General features: G+C 41.9%; 1 protein-coding gene and 1 pseudogene across 1 annotated transcript; both read right to left on the bottom strand.

Moving 5' to 3' along the window:
* Window positions 1–251: 251 nt before the first annotated feature.
* LOC148064721 (ornithine decarboxylase-like) lies at window positions 252–16576 on the bottom strand. The gene is made up of 10 exons (XM_087809821.1): window positions 16467–16576; window positions 2396–2449; window positions 2181–2316; window positions 1812–1985; window positions 1563–1735; window positions 1211–1427; window positions 1057–1140; window positions 777–921; window positions 607–716; window positions 252–536 (listed from the first exon to the last, which is right to left on the bottom strand). The coding sequence occupies exons 1-10, from the start codon at window positions 16574–16576 to the stop codon at window positions 252–254; spliced, it is 1488 nt and encodes a 495-aa protein (XP_087665947.1).
* A 443-nt stretch (window positions 16577–17019) lies between these two features.
* On the bottom strand, window positions 17020–20296 carry LOC148064720 (ornithine decarboxylase-like; annotated as a pseudogene).
* Between the last annotated feature and the right edge of the window lie 1745 nt (window positions 20297–22041).

Here is a 22041-nt window from a genome sequence, read left to right as displayed (position 1 = left end):
AGATCATCCAGACACGGGAACAAACTGAAACATTCAGTTTCATTTACTTACAAAACAGTTTCAAATCTTGTTAACCACGAAGCGTCACATGACAAACCATCATTACAAGGTCATTTAAATGGTGGTATTAACGCTGAATGTGTAATTGACCTCATAACTCCAGCGCTAGGATTGAAGTTGTGTTATATGAGAATAGAAGGTCATGTGACTGCTGAACATCAAGCACTTGTGCAGGTAATGGAAGCAGCAGATCAACCGTGCAACACAATGCACTTGTCTGACTTTTCGCTGGACTTCTTCAGCAGAGCCACTAACTTCTGCAGATTCTTCTCCGACAAGATGTAGTAAATCTTTGTGCGCTCAAACCCGTTGAAGTCGCACTGCAGGCTGATGGAGTATGCGCCCATGTTGTTGAAGTGAATCCAATCATCCACCTCCATCTCAGGCAGCCACGTTTCGTCCAGAACTTTGTCCACGCAGTCGCAGGTCGGACCCCAGATGATGGAGCGGAACTTGGGCTCGTCGTGTTGAACGGCCTGCCAAGAGGGAAAAGGTTAGCTTGAGAGAAACTCTGGGAGAAATGTATCACCTCTGTCAGCGTGTTACCCTGTGTAGCTTGGGCCAAAGATTCAAGTAGCCCGGATGGTTGAGAAGCATGGCGAAGGATCCAAATCTGCCCTCGTTGATGTAGTAGTTGATCAGCCTCTCGTCGTTCTCTGCAGACAATCGTGAGGTTTAGGAGCTGGAGTCGAGACCTTCTTGAAAGAAAATCTTACCGTTCTTCACGACTCGTCTGGCGATGACGTTGGCCGTAACCGTGAAGATTGACTGGGCGTAGAATCCACCGGGTTCTGCGATGATTTTCACTCCGCTCTCAGGAGGAAAGTGTATTGCCAGGGACTCGTTGATGGCCAACGCACACTGGAACATGACGCACGATACTTCAAGATACTTCAAGGTGCCGTTAACGATCAGTTAGCTTGCGCTAGTTAGCACGCAACCATGTTGCACAGGGGCCTTGACCAACTCAAATAGTTTGAAGAAACAGATCTTCACCTGTTCCAAGTTCATCTTTGAAGGCACCTTTCCATCGTAGCCGCCTCCGAGATCAAGGACCCTCATCCTGAAGCCCATGCTTGTCTGTAAAACATGGACGTTATTGACTGTTGATGTGAAACTCATGCTTTTCTGACGTGATGTAGAGACGCACCGCCATGTCGAAGACCTCCCGAGCATCTGCGATGGTCTTGGTGAAGCAGCTGCTCTCACCACACAGGACGCCCACGTGAAAGCTGACCCCCATCACGTTAAGGTCGAGGTCTTTGGCGGTCTGCAGGAGTTGGTTCACCTCCTTCATTGTGGCCCCGAACTTATCGCTAAGACTCACCAAAGAGCTGGACTCGTCGGCAACGATCCGGAGCACCAACCTGCGACAGGCGTGAAGTTCACTTGATTACACGCGTGTAGGCTTTAGCAACTAGTGGGACTGGACCAGCCACGATAGTCAACAGAAGTTAGTTAAAACACATTCACAAACTACTGGAGGAGCTCCAGTGTCTCACCTGGACGCGGGATACAATTTGGCAACCTTGTGGAGCTCATCCTCGCCGTCAAAGGTCATGAGATCCACGCCTTGACTGCGAGCGTAATTGATGCAGGACCTGGACTTTGTGGTGTGAGCATAGATGATCTTGTCTGGTGTCACCCCATGAGACAAGGTCATCTCAATCTCCCCCTGCAGATCACAGAAGTATTAGTTACAGGTAACAACTGCAAAATTATTTTAAGTTGTTTGGACATTCAATACAAACCTTGCTGGCACAGTCGAACCCTGTTCCCAGGATGCTCAGCGTGCGCAACATGACTGGAGAGTTGTTGCACTTCACTGCATAGAAAGGAGTGACTCGGGGCAGGCTGGTCCTCCACTGGAGATGCTTCTCCATCAGCAGGTCCAGGTTTCCCACGTAGAACGCTTCCTCGCATTCCTGAAGGAACAGATTTTTACGACTGCAGTCGTCTTCTCTGAAGAACCTTGTCTGACTTTTCAATTCCAAGACTTCAACAGCAACTGATCTGTCGTCAAACTCTACGTGGCTCTGGTACCTCCTAGACTTGGATGATTGGTCGCACTGTTGCTCAGCCTGATTGTAAACTCAGTGGATCAGGGTTTGACTGCTCACCGTTGCCTGACGCTCTTTGATCAAAGTATCCGTGAAGTCCTCGGGGGTCACTCCGTCCGCCAACACGTGGATTTTCTCAAAATCGTTGGGAAACACATTTCGCACCAGCAAAGCTTTAAAGAAGGATTTGGACAATAATTAATGGATTTGACGAGAATCACAAAAACGACAACATCTCAGACACAGAATGAAAAGAGAAGAAACCGTGATCGCACCTTAGGCGGAACATTCTAACAGAACTTTGAAAGATTCCTCCAGAACGTTTGGTTCTGGAATCACATCTTAAGAGACAAGACTTTGTTTCTTTGACACCAAGAGACACATGTGACAGAGTGGGCGGGTCTTGGGAAGTTTAACGTTTCTGTTCATCACTAACTCGGAAAAAGTATGTGACTTGTCCGCACAGTATCCTGGCCCAGGATGGTGAGGAAGTCTCAAAGAGTCCTCTCTGCAGAACTGAAGTTCTGTACGTTTCAAGAACCCAAAACATTTCCACTTTCATTTGAGGTTAAACTCCTCAGATGACCATCACTCTGTCGCCCTAAGGAACCTCAGAGATGGATCCAACATCGTAAGAATCATCAAAGAACTGAAGCTCACCTTGACTTGTTGACTCACTCATGATTCGTGATGTCCTGACCACAGAGCAAGATGGTTTTATGAGCTCCAGGTCTGGCTCCGCCCCTTTTAATTTACAATGAGCAAACAACCAAACGATCGACGAATATTTGTTCAGCATTTACGTTGACACTTTGTGTTGTTTTTCTATCGTGAGACTTGGGATCAAGTTGTCGAACGTTGATGACAGATCCAGACGTGTTTCATCCGATGTAGATCAAAGAACGAAGCAAGACACACCCGGGAAAGGGGGGCTAAAAGACAGAAACCCCCACCCGAAACATTTGAATGATTAGATGACAGGAAAACAAATTAGGATGTCTCTCTACGGGGATCGGGACACAGGGAACTTGAAAGAAACATTTGGCCTTAAAGTGATGACCTCCCGGACCGGAAATTTGTCTTAAATATAGATGTTTCTACAGATCGGGGCCTTTTCTCCCGGGGCTATTGATCTGTACAGTCGCCTGGAGAAGTGTGTCCGGTCGGGACGGGAAGTGACGTTGTGTTGGAGCGAGGGAACGGACTCCGTGTTTTGATTGTTTTACTAACAACCAGCTAAAAACAAGCTAACAAAAAGTTCACAACAAGCTAACTTCCAGCTAACAACAAGTTCACAACAAGTTAACAACCAGCTAAAAACAAGCTAACAACAAGCTTACAGCCGGCTAACAACAAGTTCTCAACAAGCTAAAGACAAGTTCACAACAAGGTAACAACCAGCCATGGCCGTGGTTGATTGACATTCAAATATTTATTTGTTTGAGATAATCTGATGAACACATGATTGACACATTTATTAATAAAGTTTGATCTTCTTGTTGTTATTTGAGATTATAAATAAAGTTTAATCATCTAGTTGTCACAGATGTTATCACAGATATCTTCAACTCCTCACTGAGGACTGAGGTTGTCCCAACATGCCTCAAACTGTGGTGGTCTCATCAACACAACTGTGGTGGTCTCATCAACACAACTGTGGTGGGTCTCTGGTCTCATGAACACAACTGTGGTGGGTCTCATCAATACAACTGTGGTGGGTCTCTGGTCTCATCAACACAACTGTGGTGGTCTCATGAACACAACTGTGGTGGGTCTCATCAATACAACTGTGGTGGGTCACATCAACACAACTGTGGTGGTCACATCAACACAACTGTGGTGGGTCTCATCAATACAACTGTGGTGGTCACATCAACACAACTGTGGTGGTCACATCAACACAACTGTGGTGGTCTCATCAACACAACTGTGGTGGTCACATCAACACAACTGTGGTGGGTCTCATCAACACAACTGCGGTGGGTCTCATCAACACAACTGTGGTGGTCTCATCAACAACAGCGATGAGAAGGTCTACAGGTGTGAGGTCATGATGCAAAGACAACAATCTCCAGCTGAACGTGGAGAAGACTCAGGAGGTCATTGTGGACTTCAGTAAGTTCACACCCAGCATCTACCACTGACCTGGACGGAGCTGCAGTGGAGATGCTGAGCAGCACCAAGTTCCTGGGTGTCTCTGAAGATCTGTCCTGGAGCCACAATACAGCATCACTGGTCAAAAAAGACCACCAGCACCTGAACTTCCTCCTGAGGAGAGCAACATCTCCACCACCCATGATACCCTCCTTACAGAGACACCATCGAGAGCCTCCTGTCCAGCTGCATCACTGTGTGGTACCTGTGTACCTGTGTGTGCACAAACACTCTCCAGTAGCTCCGCAGCAATAATCTATAACTTTCTGTTTTTATTAATAATTTTGTGGACACCAGATGTGAGGACGCCATCAGAGACTGCTTTGACACCACAGACGGGGATGTGCTGCTGAAGTCTCATGGTGAGGACATCGAGGGTCAGACACACTGTCTAACGGATTATTTAAATTTCTGCTTGGACGTTGTCGCCCCTACTAAGACTGTCCGCTGTTACCCTAATAATAAACCGTGGGTAACAAAGGAGGTCAAGGATGTACTTAACAGGAAGAAGGTGCTTCAGGAGCAGAGACAAATTATAAATAAAGTTTTATTCTCTTGTTATTATTTGAAATGATGAATAAAGTTTTATTCGCTTTTTATTATTTGAAATGAATAATGTTTTATTCTGTTATTATTTGAAATGATAAATAAAGTTTTATTCTCTTGTTATTATTGGAAATTATGAATAAAGTTTTATTCTCTTGTTATTATTTGAAATTATGAATAAAGTTTTAGTCTCTTTTTATTATTTGAAATGAATATACGTTTTATAACGTATGATAAAGAAAGTTTTATTCTGTTATTTGAAATGATAAATAAAAATAATAATGATGATAATAATAATGATGATGATGATAATAATGAAAATAATGATGATTATAATAATAATAATGGTAATAATAATGATAATTATTATCATTATTATTATTATTATTATTATTATTATTATAATGATAATAATAATGGTAATAATAATAATAATAATGGTAATAATGGTAATAATTATGATAATTGTATTGTTGATATTTTCATTTAATTAACTGTGCTGTGCTGTTTTTTCCATAATTTAAAAATTCCGCTTCCGGTAAGCCTTTGATCGGCTGCTTGAACGTAAGCTCCTGCAATAATTGCCCAAAACAGTCGTTTTAACGACTACTTGTCCGGATATTATGCTCATATCACTAAAGATATGTCTCAAGCATCACAGATCTATGATCGTGATGCTCTTTTCAACATCAGAGAGTCGATGGAGGATTATAATCGCGACAGTTATCAACGTCCCGTGAGTTTGTTTCCTCCTTGGATTCTCATCGACTCGGACTCTGTGGAATATCGTTTGATCTCTCGGGTACCGGGCGATTTCCACAAGGGATCGAGTCGGTCTGGAGTTCAGGTCAGGTCTGTGCTGAATATAGGACTTCTAAATGTTCGCTCCATTACTAATAAATCCTTTATTCTTAATGATCTTTTCACAAGAGTTAATTTGGATTTATTATGTCTTTCTGAGACTTGGCAGAGAGAGGACGAGTTTATTCATCTGAACGAACTCTGTCCAGTAGGGAGCGCTGTTCTGGGGAAGCCTCACCTCTCTGGTCGTGGAGGAGGTCTTGCTACTGTCTTTAGGGAGAGTTGTTCTTGCAAAGTGATTCAGACACAGGAATTCACTTCTTTTGAGTCTCAGATGATCTTGGTTGGTTCTACAAGACCTTTCTATTGTGTGTCAATCTACCGCCCGCCTGGTCCTGCGGCGGTGTTCTTGAAAGACTTTAGTGACTTCTTATCTTCCATTATTCAAATGGCATCTGTTCTTATTCTTGGAGACTTTAATCTTCATGTTGATGACGTCACATCTTGCTCTGCTAAGGAACTTTTAACTTTAACAGAAGCCTTTCATTTTGAGCAACATATTTCTGAACCCACTCAGCAAAAAGGGCACATTTTAGACTTAGTTTTTACTCTTGGCCTGAACATCTCTAATGTATCTGTACATGGTGTCCATCTGATGGATCATTCTCTTATTTAACCTGGACTTTATCCCTGAACCTTAGCCTTTGAAAGTTAGGTCTCAGAGGCGTGTCATCTCAGCCGATACTGCAGACAGTTTTTCTGCTATGTTTGACCCTCTTTCCTTTGATGACAGGCCAAACGTGAACAGTTTGATTCACTGTTTCACTGATCATTGTGTTGAAATACTGGATCAAGTGGCACCTGTTAAAGCAAACTTGAAAATTCAGAAAAAACGGTGCCCTTGGACAAATGAAGATCTCCTGAGTCTGAAGAGACTTTGTCGAAAGACTGAGCGTCTCTGGAAGTCAACTAAACTGCACAGAGTTCACCTCAGGGATCTGATGTCTTCTTACAATGAGATGGTGGAAACTGCTAGATCTGATTACAACATAAAACTGGTAGCAGCAAATAAGAAAACCCCCAAAGTGTTGTTTGACTCGATTCATTCTCTCGTGTCTCCTGCTCCTCAAATCACGCCTGTCTTCTGTGAAGCTGACATTAATGAATTGTTGAGATTTTTCATTGACAAAATTAAATTGATCAAAGTACTTTCTCTGAGCCCCTCTCCTCCTCTTGGTCTTCCTTCACTGGTTTATCTCTGGGTGATATTCCGGCACTAGTTAACAAGATGAAACCCTCCTCTTGCTCAGATGACATCCTTCCTTGCAGGCTTTTTATCAAAGTATTTGATGTAATTGGCCCCTGGGTTACCAATATGGTGAACCTCTCCCTTTCCACAGGGTTTTTTCCCAATGCATTTAAACATGCCATTGTAGAGCCTCTGCTCAAAAAGCCAGGCTTAGACCCAACTGACCTCAGTAATTTCAGGTCTATTTCTAAGCTCCCATTCTTGTCCAAGATCTTGGAGAAGGTGGTGTCTGAGCAGCTGTCTTTGCTCCTGGATCAGAGCGACATCCATGAGAAGTTTCAGTCTGGCTTCCGTAAAAATCACTCTACAGAGACAGCTTTACTGAAAGTGTCCAGTGACATCATGATTTGGGCTGACTCGGGTAAATCCACTTTTCTGGTTCTCTTGGATCTGTCCTCAGCCTTTGACACAGTTGATCACCAGATCCTGCTGAGAAGACTGAGGGATGAAGACTGTCTGGATATGTGTTAGAATGGTTCTCATCTTACCTTTCTGGGCGCAGTTTTAGTGTATCTGTCAATCAAACGATGTCTGAATCGGCAGATCTGTTGTGTGGAGTCCCTCAAGGTTCTGTTCTGGGTCCTTTATTGTTTTTGCTATACTTGATTCCCCTCGGTTAAATCATTCAGAGATTTCCTGATGTTTCTTATCACATTTTTGCTGATTACATCCATCTCTACTGCTCTTTTGATCCAACTGAGCCCCAGAGGCTGAACAGCTTAGTCAATTGTTTGCTAGAAATCAAACAATGAGTGAAAACACTTTGCAGCTAAATGTGGACAAAACTGAAACTCTGGTGATTGCTCCTGATGATAAGGTTCCAGGGTTGAGTCAGTACTTGGGTGACTTAGGTCAGTCTGTCAAACTGAGCCTGAGAAACCTGGTGTTGTATTTGATAAAGACATGTCTCTTGTTCGACACTGCAGAAAACTGACCAGAAACTCTTTCCTTCAACTGAGAAAAATCTCTAAACTTAGGAAAATGTTGTCACAACATGATCTGGATCTTGTAATCCATGCGTTTGTTTCTTCTCGTCTGGACTATTGTAACAGTTTGTTTTCATGTCTTAACAAGAAGGATCTGTCTGGCCTGCAGTTGATTCAGAACTCTGCAGCGAGAATTCTGACCCGCTCTAGTAGAAGAACTCACATTTCTCCGATCCTTCAAACTCTTCACTGGCTTCCAGTTTCTTTCAGGATTAACTTTAAAATTCTGGTTCTTACTTTCAGATCTATTCATGGTCAGTCTCCTCCTTACATCACTGATCTGATCCAGCCTTAGACCCAAGCTTGGGCTCTGAGGTCTGTGGATCAGAATCAACTGATGGCACACGGTTTGGAACCATCTCTGTGTTTGATGATCTACTGACTCCTTTAACAAACATCTTAAGATGTTTTTATTTGTTCAGGCTTTTCCTTGATTTTCTGGAACTCCTGTTGTGTTATCAGTTTTATCTTGATCTTTAAAGTATATACTTTATTGAATATTGTTTCGATTAATTGTTTAAGCGCTTTGTGACCCTGGTCTATAAAAGCGCTATACAAATAAAAATGACTTACTTACTCTGCAGAAAATCAATATTTTTAATATTTCCACTGCTTTTCTTGCAACAGTGTCACACACAGACTCTGGTCACGTAACTATTGAGAGTTTACTGTCACATCAGAGTATTTTAAAAATCTATTGAAAGATACTTTACTGTCACATCAGAGTATTTTAAGAATCTATTGAGAGATACATTACTGTCACATCAGAGGATTTTTAGAATCTATTGAGAGATACTTTACTCTCACCACATCAGAGTATTTTAAGAATCTATTGAGAGATACTTTACTGTCACTTCAGAGTATTTTAAGAATCTATTGAAAGATACTTTACTGTCACATCAGAGTATTTTAAGAATCTATTGAGAGATACATTACTGTCACATCAGAGGATTTCTAGAATCTATTGAGAGATACTTTACTGTCACCACATCAGAGTATTTTAAGAATCTATTGAGAGATACTTTACTGTCACATCAGAGGATTTTTAGAATCTATTGAGAGATACTTTACTGTCACATCAGAGTATTTTAAGAATCTATTGAGAGATACTTTACTGTCACATCAGAGTATTTTAAGAATATATTGAGAGATACTTTACTGTCACATCAGAGTATTTTAAGAATCTATTGGGAGATACTTTACTGTCACATCAGAGTATTTTAAGAATCTATTGGGAGATACTTTACTGTCACATCAGAGTATTTTAAGAATCTATTAAGATATACTTTACTGTCACATCAGAGTATTTTAAGAATCTATTGAGATATACTATATTGTCACCACATCAGAGGATTTTAAGAATCTATTGAGAGATACTTTACTGTCACATCAGAGTATTTTAAGAATCTATTGAGAGATACTTTACTGTCACAACATCAGAGTATTTTAAGAATCTATTGAGAGATACTTTACTGTCACATCAGAGGATTTTTAGAATCTATTGAGAGATACTTTACTGTCACATCAGAGGATTTTAAGAATCTATTGAGAGATACTTTACTGTCACATCAGAGTATTTTAAGAATCTATTGAGAGATACTTTACTGTCACATCAGAGTATTTTAAGAATCTATTGAGAGATACTTTACTGTCACAACATCAGAGTATTTTAAGAATCTATTGAGAGATACTTTACTGTCACATCAGAGTATTTTAAGAATCTATTGAGAGATACTTTACTGTCACATCAGAGTATTTTAAGAATCTATTGAGAGATAATTTACTGTTACATCAGAGGATTTTAAGAATCTATTGTGAGATACTTTACTGTCACATCAGAGTATTTTAAGAATCTATTGAGAGATACTTTACTGTCACATTAGAGTATTTTAAGAATCTATTGAGAGATACTTTACTGTCACATCAGAGTATTTTAAGAATCTATTGAGAGATACTTTACTGTCACATCAGAGTATTTTAAGAATCTATTGAGAGATAATTTACTGTCACATCAGAGTATTTTAAGAATCTATTGGGAGATACTTTACTGTCACATCAGAGTATTTTAAGAATCTATTGGGAGATACTTTACTGTCACATCAGAGTATTTTAAGAATCTATTAAGATATACTTTACTGTCACATCAGAGTATTTTAAGAATCTATTGAGATATACTATATTGTCACCACATCAGAGGATTTTAAGAATCTATTGAGAGATACTTTACTGTCACATCAGAGTATTTTAAGAATCTATTGAGAGATACTTTACTGTCACAACATCAGAGTATTTTAAGAATCTATTGAGAGATACTTTACTGTCACATCAGAGGATTTTTAGAATCTATTGAGAGATACTTTACTGTCACATCAGAGGATTTTAAGAATCTATTGAGAGATACTTTACTGTCACATCAGAGTATTTTAAGAATCTATTGAGAGATACTTTACTGTCACATCAGAGTATTTTAAGAATCTATTGGGAGATACTTTACTGTCACATCAGAGGATTTTAAGAATCTATTGAGAGATACTTTACTGTCACAACATCAGAGTATTTTAAGAATCTATTGAGAGATACTTTACTGTCACATCAGAGGATTTTTAGAATCTATTGAGAGATACTTTACTGTCACATCAGAGGATTTTAAGAATCTATTGAGAGATACTTTACTGTCACATCAGAGTATTTTAAGAATCTATTGAGAGATACTTTACTGTCACATCAGAGTATTTTAAGAATCTATTATGAGATACTTTACTGTCACATCAGAGGATTTTAAGAATCTATTGAGAGATACTTTACTGTCACCACATCATAGTATTTTAAGAATCTATTGAGAGATACTTTACTGTCACATCAGAGTATTTTAAGAATCTATTGAGAGATACTTTACTGTCACATCAGAGGATTTCAAGAATCTATTGAAAGATACTGTACTGTCACCACATCAGAGTATTTAAAGAATCTATTATGAGATACTTTACTGTCACATCAGAGGATTTTAAGAATCTATTGAGAGATACTTTACTGTCACATCAGAGTATTTTAAGAATCTATTGAGAGATACTTTACTGTCACATCAGAGTATTTTAAGAATCTATTGAGAGATACTTTACTGTCACATCAGAGTATTTTAAGAATCTATTGAGAGATAATTTACTGTTACATCAGAGGATTTTAAGAATCTATTGAGAGATACTTTACTGTCACATCAGAGTATTTTAAGAATCTATTGAGAGATACTTTACTGTCACATTAGAGTATTTTAAGAATCTATTGAGAGATACTTTACTGTCACATCAGAGTATTTTAAGAATCTATTGAGAGATACTTTACTGTCACATCAGAGTATTTTAAGAATCTATTGAGAGATAATTTACTGTCACATCAGAGTATTTTAAGAATCTATTGGGAGATACTTTACTGTCACATCAGAGTATTTTAAGAATCTATTGGGAGATACTTTACTGTCACATCAGAGTATTTTAAGAATCTATTAAGATATACTTTACTGTCACATCAGAGTATTTTAAGAATCTATTGAGATATACTATATTGTCACCACATCAGAGGATTTTAAGAATCTATTGAGAGATACTTTACTGTCACATCAGAGTATTTTAAGAATCTATTGAGAGATACTTTACTGTCACAACATCAGAGTATTTTAAGAATCTATTGAGAGATACTTTACTGTCACATCAGAGGATTTTTAGAATCTATTGAGAGATACTTTACTGTCACATCAGAGGATTTTAAGAATCTATTGAGAGATACTTTACTGTCACATCAGAGTATTTTAAGAATCTATTGAGAGATACTTTACTGTCACGTCAGAGTATTTTAAGAATCTATTGAGAGATACTTTACTGTCACATCAGAGGATTTTAAGAATCTATTGAAAGATACTTTACTGTCACCACATCAGAGTATTTAAAGAATCTATTATGAGATACTTTACTGTCACATCAGAGGATTTTAAGAATCTATTGAGAGATACTTTACTGTCACATCAGAGTATTTTAAGAATCTATTGAAAGATACTTTACTGTCACCACATCAGAGTATTTAAAGAATCTATTATGAGATACTTTACTGTCACATCAGAGGATTTTAAGAATCTATTGAGAGATACTTTACTGTCACCACATCATAGTATTTTAAGAATCTATTGAGAGATACTTTACTGTCACCACATCAGAGTATTTTAAGAATCTATTGAGAGATACTTTACTGTCACCACATCAGAGTATTTTAAGAATCTATTGAGAGATACTTTACTGTCACATCAGAGTATTTTAAGAATCTATTGAGAGATACTTTACTGTCACATCAGAGTATTTTAAGAATCTATTGAGAGATACTTTACTGTCACATCAGAGTATTTTAAGAATCTATTGAGAGATACTTTACTGTCACATCAGAGGATTTTAAGAATCTATTATGAAATACTTTACTGTCACCACATCAGAGTATTTTAAGAATCTATTGAGAGATACTTTACTGTCACATCAGAGGATTCTAAGAATCTATTATGAAATACTTTACTGTCACCACATCAGAGTATTTTAAGAATCTATTGAGAGATACTTTACTGTCACATCAGAGGATTTTAAGAATCTCTCAGTGATGGTGACGTAGATCCTTCCGCGTATGACTTCTCCTCACTACCGTAACACCTTCATAAAAGCGGTTTTTACAAGGTTTTTAAATTTGCAGCTGAATCGCGGCTCACGTGAGCGCAGTTCACACTGATGGACAACAACACACACGTGAAGACACACTTCACAATAATGGAATAAAAATAATATAGATTAAAATAATATTGACTCATTGATGACAAACAAATGCAGGTTTGTGTTTATATAAGTTTGAAACATGTTTTCAATACTTTCCTGTCTATTAAGTGTTATTGTTATTGATTTCCCACAATTCAATTGTAAAGGTCAAAGTGGAGGATCGTACGTGCAGAAAGAGACCAGCAGGTGGCGCTGTTAACACATCTTAGTGACTAACACTTGAGTTGATGTGCAGTTCCTGATCGATCATTGATCTTTGATTCCGCGTCACTGACCAGAGCTTCTGTGGCGGAGGTCAAAGTTCAAGTTCGAAGGTCGAGATGAGAATCAACAGTTTGTTCTTCAGCATATGCGAGGACGAGAGTGAGCGCACGTGACATATTAGTGACCTGGATTGATGTACTGAGGGGTTTTACGCACAAAAAAGTGCTTAGCAACCTTTTCACATCACAGTCCATATGAATCAACACTGCAGAGGTCACAGTCCATATGAATCAACACTACAGAGGTCACAGTCCATTTGTATCAACACTACAGAGGTCACAGTCCATATGTATCAACACTGCAGAGGTCACAGTCCATATGTATCAACACTACAGAGGTCACAGTCCATATGAATCAACACTACAGAGGTCACAGTCCATTTGTATCAACACTACAGAGGTCACAGTCCATATGTATCAACACTACAGAGGTCACAGTCCATATGTATCAACACTACAGAGGTCACAGTCCATATGAATCAACACTACAGAGGTCACAGTCCATATGAATCAACACTACAGAGGTCACAGTCCATATGAATCAACACTACAGAGGTCACAGTCCATTTGTATCAACACTACAGAGGTCACAGTCCATATGTATCAACACTGCAGAGGTCACAGTCCATATGTATCAACACTACAGAGGTCACAGTCCATATGAATCAACACTACAGAGGTCACAGTCCATTTGTATCAACACTACAGAGGTCACAGTCCATATGTATCAACACTACAGAGGTCACAGTCCATATGTATCAACACTACAGAGGTCACAGTCCATATGAATCAACACTACAGAGGTCACAGTCCATATGTATCAACACTACAGAGGTCACAGTCCATATGAATCAACACTGCAGAGGTCACAGTCCATTTGTATCAACACTACAGAGGTCACAGTCCATATGTATCAACACTGCAGAGGTCACAGTCCATTTGTATCAACACTGCAGAGGTCACAGTCCATATGTATCAACACTGCAGAGGTCACAGTCCATATGTATCAACACTACAGAGGTCACAGTCCATATGTATCAACACTACAGAGGTCACAGTCCATACGTATCAACACTACAGAGGTCACAGTCCACATGTATCAACACTACAGAGGTCACAGTCCACATGTATCAACACTACAGAGGTCACAGTCCATATGTATCAACACTACAGAGGTCACAGTCCACATGTATCAACACTACAGAGGTCACAGTCCATATTTATCAACACTACAGAGGTCACAGTCCACATGTATCAACACTACAGAGGTCACAGTCCATATGTATCAACACTACAGAGGTCACAGTCCACATGTATCAACACTACAGAGGTCACAGTCCATATGTATCAACACTACAGAGGTCACAGTCCATATGTATCAACACTACAGAGGTCACAGTCCACATGTATCAACACTACAGAGGTCACAGTCCATATGTATCAACACTACAGAGGTCACAGTCCACATGTATCAACACTACAGAGGTCACAGTCCACATGTATCAACACTACAGAGGTCACAGTCCACATGTATCAACACTACAGAGGTCACAGTCCATATGTATCAACAGTACAGAGGTCACAGTCCATATGTATCAACACTACAGAGGTCACAGTCCACATGTATCAACACTACAGAGGTCACAGTCCACATGTATCAACACTACAGAGGTCACAGTCCACATGTATCAACACTACAGAGGTCACAGTCCACATGTATCAACACTACAGAGGTCACAGTCCATATGTATCAACACTACAGAGGTCACAGTCAATATGTATCAACACTACAGAGGTCACAGTCCACATGTATCAACACTACAGAGGTCACAGTCCACATGTATCAACACTACAGAGGTCACAGTCCACATGTATCAACACTACAGAGGTCACAGTCCATATGTATCAACACTACAGAGGTCACAGTCCACATGTATCAACACTACAGAGGTCACAGTCCATATGTATCAACACTGAAGAGGTCACAGTCCATATGTATCAACACTACAGAGGTCACAGTCCATTTGTATCAACACTACAGAGGTCACAGTCCATATGTATCAACACTACAGAGGTCACAGTCCATATGTATCAACACTGAAGAGGTCACAGTCCATATGTATCAACACTACAAAGGTCACAGTCCACATGTATCAACACTACAGAGGTCACAGTCCACATGTATCAACACTACAGAGGTCAGAGTCCATATGTATCAACACTACAGAGGTACAACGTTCATAGGTCTCCAGGTCGTGTTTGACCATTTGGCGTCACTCAGTGGCCATGTTGAGATGTTCACATCAGTAACATTAACATCAATATTGATCATTAATTAACACAGTAGTTTCTTATCAAACTTATATGTTCTCATTCACAAAAAATAATGATGTGTATTTTTTTAGAAAACATTCATCATTTTATACATATTTAGTAGAAGATCTACAAACTTACAATACATGAGGCTCCAGGTCTATTAGTAAATCTATTGGTTCTATTGGTTTACTATCGAGGCGAAGGCTTAAGAGACAAGTTCACTCCGAGCTGGGACAGAGATCTTCACTCCGTTCCCAAGAAAAGAAGAACCGTCCGACCTAACCTCACTCTGTTGTAGATGAGGTTCCGTCAGGCACTGTCTCCAGAACTGTGTGAGACACAGAACCAGCAGTCATGTCACGTGAATAAAAGCGTACAAACGTGGCTGTAGATGACCACGATGCAGCCCGAAAGATATCTTCAGCCGTCACTCTGAACATGGCGGCTGAAGACACTCATCACCTCCTCATCTTGATGAAGACGACAGAAAACATAATCTTACAGACCACGTCTGCCTGGCCAAAGGTGAGGCAAGCGGCGTCCACAGAAAGGGAACAAAGGTCACTGACCCTATTTGTTGATACTATTGACAAAAGGAGGGCAGTCTTCAGTGACAGTACTGTAGCTCTAAAGCTATCTGGTCCAAAGGCTCAAGGCCTCCAGCTAGGCCCTGAAGAACCTTTTGAAGGTGTGTCCGGTCGCGATCGTAAAGCTTGTATTCTGTTTGACTTGGAGCGGCGGCGCCGATGGAATAGGTTTTCCAGCTGTTCTGACCTCTTCCAGGCGGCTTCCAGCCGAGATGTTGTTCCCCTAAGAGAAGTTCGTCTGTAAGCGACGCACAGAGGAGAGAGCGGCTGTCTCGCTGACTCATGTTGGACAGTCCAAGCCACAGGTTACGAGTAGCCACCAGCGTTGCTGCTTCTATACATGCCCCGCATTGATTGCCAGAGCCTGGGTCATCCTCAGCGTAGCGGCTATGGTGTGAGCCTCTTTTATCTCCTCCGGAGACAGCAGTCACTCAGGCTCCTCCTCATAGATGCAACGGTTATCCTCCTCCTCATACTCCGACCACACTTTTCTAGTGGTTGAACAAGTCGGTAAGGCCTCAATAGTGTTACCCACAGGGGTGGAGCTAGCTGCCTTAGCAGTAGCTGCTACCAAGGCAAAACCTCCCAGGCGCTCTTTCCGAGGAAGAGAGAGGCAAGCGGGTGTCGGCTTCGAGCAGGTGCCCCTGACCCAGGCAGAAGAAGCAGGAGCCGTGGAGGTCAAGATCTTCCATGATGGCTGTCCAAGTGATGCAGGTCCTTTGGTCCATAGCAACACTGGATGGTGAAAATACTCCTTTAGCAAGGCTTTAATGAGAAAGTCAGGGAAGTCGAACCATAGACATTAACAGAACTGTTTACAAGGACACACAAGCCTTTGTTTTGTTCTTTTTATTCAGATGTATCACATTTTATTCGGTACAGATACGTCTTTTCAAGTTGTTCATTCATCATTTTGGAACAACAAACATCTTAGATCATCAGGACACGGGAACAAACTGAAACATTCATTTTCATTTACTCACAAAACAGTTTCAAATCTTGTTAACCACGAAGCATCACATGACAAACCATCATTACAAGGTCATTTAAAGCGACTCATGGTGGTATTAACGCTTAAAGAAGGTCATGTGACTGCTGAACATCAAGCACTTGTGCAGGTAATGGAAGCAGCAAATCAACCTTGCAACACAATGCACTTGTCTGACTTTTCGCTGGACTTCTTCAGCAGAGCCACTAACTTCTGCAGATTCTTCTCCGACAAGATGTAGTAAATCTTTGTGCACTCAAACCCGTTGAAGTCGCACTGCAGGCTGATGGAGTACGCGCCCATGTTGTTGAAGTGAACCCACTCATCCAATTCCATCTCAGGCAGCCACGTTTCGTCCAGAACTTTGTCCACGCAGTCGCAGGTCGGACCCCAGATGATGGAGCGGAACTTGGGCTCGTCGTGTTGAACGGCCTGCCAAGAGGGAAAAGGTTAGCTTGAGAGAAACTCTGGGACAAATGTATCACCTCTGTCAGCGTGTTACCCTGTGTAGCTTGGGCCAAAGATTCAAGTAGCCTGGATGGTTGAGAAGCATGGCGAAGGATCCAAATCTGCCCTCGTTGATTTAGTAGTTGATCAGCCTCTCGTCGTTCTCTGCAGACAATCGTGAGGTTTAGGAGCTGGAGTCGAGACCTTCTTGAAAGAAAATCTTACCGTTCTTCACGACTCGTCTGGCGATGACATTCGCCGTAACCGTGAAGATAGACTGGGCGTAGAATCCACCGGGTTCTGCGATGATTTTCACTCCGCTCTCAGGAGGAAAGTGTATTGCCAGGGACTCGTTGATGGCCAACGCACACTGGAACATGACGCACGATACTTCAAGATATTTCAAGGTGCCGTTAACGATCAGTAAGCATGCACTAGTTAGCACGCAACCATGTTGCACAGGGGCCTTGACCAACTCAAATAGTTTGAAGAAACAGATCTTCACCTGTTCCAAGTTCATCTTTGAAGGCACCTTTCCATCGTAGCCGCCTCCGAGATCAAGGACCCTCATCCTGAAGCCCATGCTTGTCTGTAAAACATGGACGTTATTGACTGTTGATGTGAAACTCGTGCTTTTCTGACGTGATGTAGAGACGCACCGCCATGTTGAAGACCTCCCGAGCATCTGCGATGGTCTTGGTGAAGCAGCTGCTCTCACCACACAGGACGCCCACGTGAAAGCTGACCCCCATCACGTTAAGGTCGAGGTCTTTGGTGGTCTGCAGGAGTTGGTTCACCTCCTTCATTGTGGCCCCGAACTTATCGCTAAGACTCACCAAAGAGCTGTACTCGTCGGCAACGATCCGGAGCACCAACCTGCGACAGGCGTGAAGTTCACTGAATTACACGCGTGTAGGCTTTAGCAACTAGTGGGACTGGACCAGCCACGTTAGTCAACAGAAGTTAGTTACACATTCACAAACTACTGGAGGAGCTCCAGTGTCCCACCTGGCCGCGGGATACAATTTGGCAACCTTGTGGAGCTCATCCTCGCCGTCAAAGGTCATGAGATCCACGCCTTGACTGCGAGCGTAATTGATACAGGACCTGGACTTTGTGGTGTGAGCATAGACGATCTTGTCTGGTGTCACCCCATGAGACAAGGTCATCTCAATCTCCCCCTGCAGATCACAGAAGTATTAGTTACTGGTAACAACTGCAAAATTATTTTAAGTTGTTTGGACATTCAATACAAACCTTGCTGGCACAGTCGAACCCTGTTCCCAGGATGCTCAGCGTGCGCAACATGACTGGAGAGTTGTTGCACTTCACTGCATAGAAAGGAGTGACTCGGGGCAGGCTGGTCCTCCACCGGAGATGCTTCTCCATCAGCAGGTCCAGGTTTCCCACGTAGAACGCGTCCTCGCATTCCTGAAGGAACAGATTTTTACGACTGCAGTCGTCTTCTCTGAAGAACCTTGTCTGACTTTTCAATTCCAAGACTTCAACAGCAACTGATCCGTCGTCAAACTCTGCGTGGCTCTGTAGCCTCTGCAGCTCTGGTACCTCTTAGACTTGGATGATTGGTCGCAGTGTTGCTCAGCCTGATTGTAAACTCAGTGGATCAGGGTGTGACTGCTCACCGTTGCCTGATGCTCTTTGATCAAAGTATCCGTGAAGTCCTCGGGGGTCACTCCGTCCGCTAACACGTGGATTTTCTCAAAATCGTTGGGAAACACATTTCGCACCAGCAAAGCTTGGATTTGGACAATAATTAATGGATTTGATGAGGATCACAAAAATGACAACATCTCAGACACAGAATGAAAAGAGAAGTAACCGTGATCGCACCTTAGTCTGAACATTCTAACAGAACTTTGAAAGATTCCTCCAGAACGTTTGGTTCTGGAATCACATCTTAAGAGACAAGACTTTGTTTCTTTGACACCAAGAGACACATGTGACAGAGTGGGCGGGTCTCGGGAAGTTTAACTTTTTTGTTCATCACTAACTCGGAAAAAGTATGTGACTTGTCCGCACAGTATCCTGGCCCAGGATGGTGAGGAAGTCTCAAAGAATCCTCTCTGCAGAACTGAAGTTCTGTATGTTTCAAGAACCCAAAATATTTCCACTTTCATTTGAGGTTAAACTCCACAGATGACCATCACTCTGTCGCCCTCAGGAACCTCAGAGATGGATCCAACATCGTAAGAATCATCAAGTAAAGAACTGAAGCTCAAGCCCTTGACTTGTTGACTTACTCATGATTCAAGCAGAGACAGAGATCTTCTTCAGGACTGAACTGTGGGGATGGAAGTGATGTCCTGACCACAGAGCCAGATGGTTTAATGAGCTCCAGGTCTGGCCCCGCCACTTTTAATTTACAATGAGCAAACAACCAAACGATCGAAGAATATTTGTTCAGCATTTACGTTGACACTTTGTGTTGTTTATCCATCGTGAGACTTGTCAATCAAGATGTCGAACGTCGATGACAGATCCAGACGTGTTTCATTAGATCAAATCTTGAATGATCTCAACGATGTAGAGGAAATATTTGCTGCTTGAGGAGTCTGAGTTTGAAATTGTTCTTTCAAGTTTTTTTATTCCCAGGTGTCCCACTGGGAGAGCTTCCTGATGCGTCCTGTCCTTGTTTCCTGTTTTCCGCTGAGATCAAGCAGAGTATATTGTATTTGTCAAGTTCTGTGTCTGTCTCTGGTTTTCAACAGTCAAGTTCTGTGAGTGTTCGGACCACAACTATGCCTAAACTTGAAAAGGGCTTGACCACTTGTCGAAGGATGCAAAGGACAACTCACTCATTCACTTTTTGATTGAGCTTCACGGTTGAGACTGGGTAGCTGTGAAAGGTTCTGACCTGCACATCCCTTGCTATCCCTTTCTGGTCAGTGTTGACGCTGATGACTCTGGCAAGCCTGAACTGACCTGAGGGCGTTTTGGTCAGCCAGCCAAACGACATCTCCGATTGCCACGTTCCTGTGTGCTGTGTGCCACTTGGTCCTGACAAACAGGTTTCTCTGGCTCTGGACCTGGTCATTTGAACTGAATTAATTGCCTCTTCTTTCGGTTTACTCCTGGCTGAAGTCCTGACCAACATCTTCTTCCACTTTGTGGCAGCTCTCCATACCCAAGCAATGACTGTGGTTAGTTTGGTTGGACTGCTGTACTTACTGATCGAGGATTTTCCTCACTTCAGCGGGTAGTCTCCAGACTTGGATCTGGTGATCTTCTCCACTAGAGCTGCTTCGGTCAGTCTTTGCTAGAGCAGAGGTTGGTATCATTTTTTGACATTTGACAGGTGTTGCATGGCCTATTCGGTTGTACAATCCTGCTACTTGGCTAAGCAATTGTCTCCTAGTCAGTGGGTTTGGTTTTTTTTCCCTTACCTCATCTCCAATGAGATTTTGGCCTGCCCTCATTTTCTTTTTTCTCTTTGAGAAGTTACCTGAAGTCAAAAGGTACAGTCCGTCTGATTCAACAGGACAGCCAACTTCAAGAGCTTTGTTTTCTGCTCTTATTTGGTTGGGGAGAATGGGGAACTGGTCTTGTGACTCTGGATGTTCCGTTTCATCCTTCTGCCTCCCACTTTGGCCTGACCAGACCCAAGGCTTGAGTTTCGTTGCTGCTTTCCTCTCCACCATCTCATGGACTTGGGTTGTGTGCTGCACGCCACTCAGGTTCTTTCTTGAGCCGTCTCTCTGTCCTCAGAAAGGTTGCCTTCACTTCACTCCCGTTATTGGGCTGGGAGCTTGGATTTTGAATCCAGGGATACTTTGTGTCCCAGTGAGGCTCCTGACTGTGAGCATCAGCTTTTACACAGGAAAGGCCTTGCCTAATAACCTCAAGCTCTTTTTCCTCACTCAGGGTCATATCTTTACCTCCTGGCTGACAATTGCCGCATCGACATCCTCCACACCTGGGTTTGCTCGCTGCTCCAATGCTGTCCCATTTCCACCAGTCTAGGAGCTCTCTGCCAGCAACTGTGCTTTTGGTTTCGGCTCTGAATTCTTGGGTCTCAGCAATTTCTCTGTACCTCACTGCTGTGGTTCTCATCGATCTTGCGAAGTGAGTTTTCTAATCATGTAGAGCCATGTCTACTTCTTCACAGAGGTCTGGATGCGCTCCGCCAACAGTCTTTCCTAAAGGGCTCTCCCAAAGGACAAGGTCTCCTACTACTTTTAATCTCTGTGGAGCAAGTCTTCCTTCACGAGCTCAACTTGCTTTGGTCTTTGAAGTTCTTCCAGGTTGGTATCGGGGAAAAACTTCTTGAGTTGTAGTGGTTTGACTACTCTGTGCACTTTTGCAATTTCATCCAAGCCATAGCAGATGAGCTCGTGTGCTCTTTCCATGCCTTTAGGTGTCTTGACTCTCACCTTGAGGGAGTACCTTTTGGTTTTGACCTTCATAACCATGCCTCCAACTCCATGGACAACAAGTGTGACCTTTTCACTGCGTAGCTTCAGTCTTTTGGCCGCTCTGTGAGTGATGTAGTTAGTATCTGAAGCTAGGTCAATGAGAGTTCCAATCTTCTCTCCTGCATTGGCGGTTACTTCCAAAAGCATAAGAAGTACTGGCAACTCACACTTAATTGAGGCCATCCTTCCAGGTAGGTCCTTTTTAGCACAATGGGATCTCGCAGCCATGTTGGTGAAGGCTTTCCTGAACTTTTCTGCCATGCCTGGGGTGAGCTCAGATAACAACTCC

Source organism: Callionymus lyra, chromosome 15 (assembly GCF_982586985.1).
Source record: "Callionymus lyra chromosome 15, fCalLyr1.hap1.1, whole genome shotgun sequence".
NCBI lineage: Eukaryota > Metazoa > Chordata > Actinopteri > Syngnathiformes > Callionymidae > Callionymus > Callionymus lyra.
The sequence above is the reverse complement of the archived record's forward strand: the minus strand, read 5'-3'. Positions and strand labels throughout refer to the sequence as shown.

What these genes read in the sequence shown, in the direction of transcription:
- LOC148064721 (XM_087809821.1), bottom strand. Translation starts at nt 16,576, where the DNA reads ATGGAAGATCTTGACCTCCACGGCTCCTGCTTCTTCTGCCTGGGTCAG. An exon ending in GTTAGAATGTTCCGCCTAAG is followed by an intron (nt 2,317 to 2,395) that starts GTGCGATCACGG and finishes AATCCATTAATT; the next exon opens with ATTGTCCAAATCCTTCTTTA. An exon ending in GGGAGGTCTTCGACATGGCG is followed by an intron (nt 1,141 to 1,210) that starts GTGCGTCTCTAC and finishes CATGTTTTACAG; the next exon opens with ACAAGCATGGGCTTCAGGAT.